The sequence below is a fragment of the Phaseolus vulgaris genome, chromosome 10, assembly GCF_051622355.1.
Source record: "Phaseolus vulgaris cultivar YP4 chromosome 10, ASM5162235v1, whole genome shotgun sequence".
Taxonomy (NCBI): domain Eukaryota; kingdom Viridiplantae; phylum Streptophyta; class Magnoliopsida; order Fabales; family Fabaceae; genus Phaseolus; species Phaseolus vulgaris.
In genome coordinates, this window is record NC_143507.1 from 30,729,886 (window position 1) to 30,734,029 (window position 4,144).

At 39.7% G+C, this 4,144-nt stretch overlaps 1 protein-coding gene across 1 annotated transcript; it reads left to right on the forward strand.

Annotated features, from left to right (window-relative positions):
• Window positions 1–344: 344 nt before the first annotated feature.
• LOC137817848 (uncharacterized) lies at window positions 345–1,331 on the forward strand. The gene has a single exon (XM_068621074.1). The coding sequence runs from the start codon at window positions 345–347 to the stop codon at window positions 1,329–1,331; it is 987 nt and encodes a 328-aa protein (XP_068477175.1).
• The last annotated feature ends 2,813 nt before the right edge of the window (window positions 1,332–4,144 follow it).

Sequence of the window (4,144 nt, forward strand, 5' to 3'; positions counted from 1 at the left end):
TCTTGGTAAACAGATTGGGCTAGCTTGCCGTCGAGAGGAGGAGGAGGTCATTTAAGAATTCCATTGCATGGAAGAGCGAGATTCGGAGTTTATGAAGAATGCAGAGGTGGGTACCCTAAATGCTTTATATGCTGATTTTTAATTTAAATATAAGAGGACTGGGGGGAGGAACAAAAGCTAGGTACTTGAGGAGGTGTATAGCTATAGAGGAAGCGAAATTCGTGTGCATTCAAGAAACAAAAATAGTTGAAATAACGGACGCTAAATGTTTTTCACTATGGGGAGATAATAATATTGGGTGGATTCACAATGGAGGGACTAATGGAAACGGAGGAGTACTATCTATGTGGCATAAAGATGCTTTCAACTATGAAAGTCACTCATTGGGGAAGGGTTACATTGCTACGGTGGGCCAACATGTTAAATCTGCCAAAAGGTGTTGTGTGGTAAATGTGTATGCAGCATGCTCCTTGAAAGAGAAAAAGCGACTTTTGGAGGATTTGTCTAAGTGTAAAGAAGTCTCTCAAATGGAATTGTGGTGTTTCTATGGGGACTTTAATGCAATAAGAAGTCGAACTGAAAGGCAAGGGGAAGATAGGGGTGATTTTACTAGTGAGATAAAGGGGTTTAATGAGTTCATTGAATCCAACTTTATCTTGGACCTGCCTATTGTGGGGAAAAAGTTTACATGGTTCATATCAAATGGAACAACAAAGAGTAGAATTGATAGTGTCCTTGTATCTGAAGAATGGCTGCAATGTTGGCCTATGTGTAAGCAATACGTTCAAAGAAGAGAAGTCTCTGATCATTGTGCTCTGATGATAAAGTGTTTGGATAAAGACTGGCGTCCAAAACCCTTTAGATCAATTGATGCCTGGCATTCGGAACAAGGCTTTGATAGGATGGTGGAGGTAAGGTGGAAATCATATGCGAACCAAGGAAGTGATATTAAAGGGCTAAAGGAAAAGTTTAAACTCCTGAAGGCTGATTTAAAAACATGGAATAAGGAAGTTTTTGGAAACTTGAATTCTATTAAGAGGTCTATTTTGCAGGATATCGAGAGCTTTAACTATCAAGATTGCAATGGTCAGGTTTCGGAAAGTGAGAGGCAGTCTAGAATCGAACTGGTAAGGAGACTTTGGGAGATTGACTCAAAATTAGAATCTTTTCTCCGTCAAAAGGCTAGAACCAACTGGTTTAGATATGGAGACTCTTGCTCTAGATTTTCTCACTCATCATTAAGGTGGAGGAGACTAAGGAACGAAGTGAAAGGGGTTGAAGTATGGGGTATCTTGATCGCATTCTCATGCAACTCTTCTTGGATGTTGTGAAAAATGGTGCGGAAGCTATGGATTGAAATGGGCAAGATCCTCCTAGGAGTTGTGGTGATCTTGAAGGTGCATGATGAGTATGGAAGAAGGGAGGTTCGGCCAGCCCTTTGATAGATGGTGAAGATGAAGATTAGGTCCTAGAAACTAGGCAAAAGCAATGTATGGCACAATGTGGGCAGCATAACATTACTCTCATTAATCTTGCAAATACAAGTGATAGGCAACTCCTTTTATAGGCTAAGGAGGCCGTAGATGTTAAGCTAAGTGCAAATGAAATGTAAGCAAAATGAAATGGAAATGTGAAGCACATGGGCACATGGAGCACATGGGTGCACATGGCTTCACAAAACCGTCCCTAGATTAGTGAAGGCTTCTAGAAACCTTTAGCTAATCAAGGTTAACTCCTCCTTAATTCTAATGTGCAGAAAAATAAACATTTTTCCACATGGCTATGCTATTTACACCCCAATTAAAGCTAAACTACACTTGATGGGCCTTCACGGAATATGTGCTAGTATGCCACTCTCCCATTCATAGCTTTGATCCAAGTCTTCTTGTCCTAGACGCTCCTAGCTTGTCCTAGACGCTCCTAGCTTGGTCTTCTTGTCCTAGACGCTCCTAGCTTGTCTTAGCGCTCCTAGCTTGGTCTCAGACGCTCTTGACTCTGCTCTTTCCTTTCATGGAAGGTTGTGCTTGGCCCTCTTCCATCATCCCCTCCCTCTTGAAAAGGATTTGTCCTCAAATCCAATGCTTTTGCTTCTTAGGGGGATGGTTGTGGCTGGATGGTGTCCATCATCTCCTCCTTCTTGAGAAGATCTATCCTCATATTTGCAGACTTGATCTCCGATAGCAGCCTCTTGCTTCCTCAAGGTATGTCCTCCCGGATCAAATGTCAATCTATGGGAATCTTGAAACAAAGCAAAGGAGTTAGTGTGAGCATTTGGAGAAAATTTTATTGTGTGAAGTTTCCATTTTTGTTTTTCTTTTGTTTTTGGAAACTTCTCACAATATCTCCCTTGTGATGGTTGTATGTGTCCTCTAATCCTCTTATGTTTTCTAAAATTTCCAAAAGTAGTTACTTTTCCCTTAGGCATAATTCCTTTAGGAGGTGGTAACAACTTGAAAAGGGCAAGAGGACTATGTTCGCATACAACTTCAAATGGAGAACTATGAGTAATCTTGTGGACTACTCCATTGTATGCATGCTCATTAGGAAAAGGATTCTTATCCCAAGAATTGTGGGTGTCCCTCATGATTTCGTGAAGCATAGAAGGAAGAGCTATGTTTTGAAATTTTGGAGCTCTATCCATCACTATTTTTGAAGATAAATCATGGAGGCTTGTCACTTTTCTTAGGAAGAGTTTATCCACATCCATGAAGAAGGAATCAAAACCTTTTGTTGTCCTAGGAAGCTCTAATATGAATTGTGTGTCTTCCCAAGGATTATTTACAAAAGGTGAAGGAGTAAAGAGTTCTTGAGACTTTGCTTTAGGTGTAGTTTGAAAACAAGAATTGTACCTAAAGTAATGTCTTTGAACCTCTTTTCTCATGGGTGACAAAAGTTTTCCTTTTAAAAGCTCTAGAGTTTTATCAAGTCTTATTTGGCCCATGAGTTCTCCTTCATGTAGACTTTTTCTCTCATGTGTAAAGAGAGTCTTGTTGGTACAACCATTGTTTATGAAAATTTGTACACTTTGCAATGATTGTCTCAATAAGACATGACAAGTTGCTCTAGGCACTACTTCACACAGAAATTTGTTTTTGTAGATGCTTATAGATAACTTGACATTCTCTTGGGGATATCCTAGCACATTTGAGAAATAGTCTTTATCTATGCAAGCTTCTTTTAAAGACTCTTCTTTTGTGCTCATGCTTGCAAGTGTTCCTTTACAATAGGTAACGCTAGGTTGTTCAACAAGAAGCATTTTTTCAAGGGTATTTTCAATGTGCTTGTCTTGTTGAATGACCTTGTGGGAAGGAACACTCTTCTCCCACGCCTTTTGTTTCCCAAAAGTTTTCTCTTTTTCTATTTTCTCTTCATCCTTTTATGTTTCATTTGTATTTGGTCTTTTACCACTTAGGAATGTGGTAAAGGGCTAAGTACAAACTTTTTGTGCTTGTGGATGAAGGAAATCTCGTTAGTTAGACCATCATGCAAGGTTTTCTTATCAAATTGCCATGGTCTACCTAATAAGATGTGGCAAGCTTCCTTAGGTACTACATCACATAAAACATTGTCTTTGTAGTTACCTATAGAAAACTTGATTTCCACTTGTTTGTCTACACGTAGTTCCCCATTCTCATTGATCCATTGTAAATTGTAAGGTTTTGGATGAGGAACTACTTGTAGATTTAGTTTCTCAATCAATCTAGTGCTACAGCAATTGCAGCATGATCCACCATCCACAATAAGAGAGCATATATTTTCTAAAACATTGCATCTAGTATGAAAGATGTTCTCTCGTTGTGTCTTGATGGATGCACTAGGTTGATTGTGGAGGATTCTTTGAATCATCAATAAGTCCCCCTCCAAAGGATTTATCCTCTCTCCTTCCCCCTTTTCTTGTGTACTAGGTTCATCCTCACCACTAGTGTACTCATCTTTTCCTTTTAAGAACAAAGCCCCTTTGGTTTGGACATTGCGCTTGCACATGCCCTCTTCCAAAACACTTAAAACACTTGGTGTCCCTAGCACGGATGGATGGGGTGGAGGCATCTTTCACTAAAGGTTTGGTAGTTTCTTTGGGTTCGTCTCTAGATGTGCTACCCTCCCTTTTAAAGTCTTTCTTGGGATAAAAGTTGGAGTAAGAACC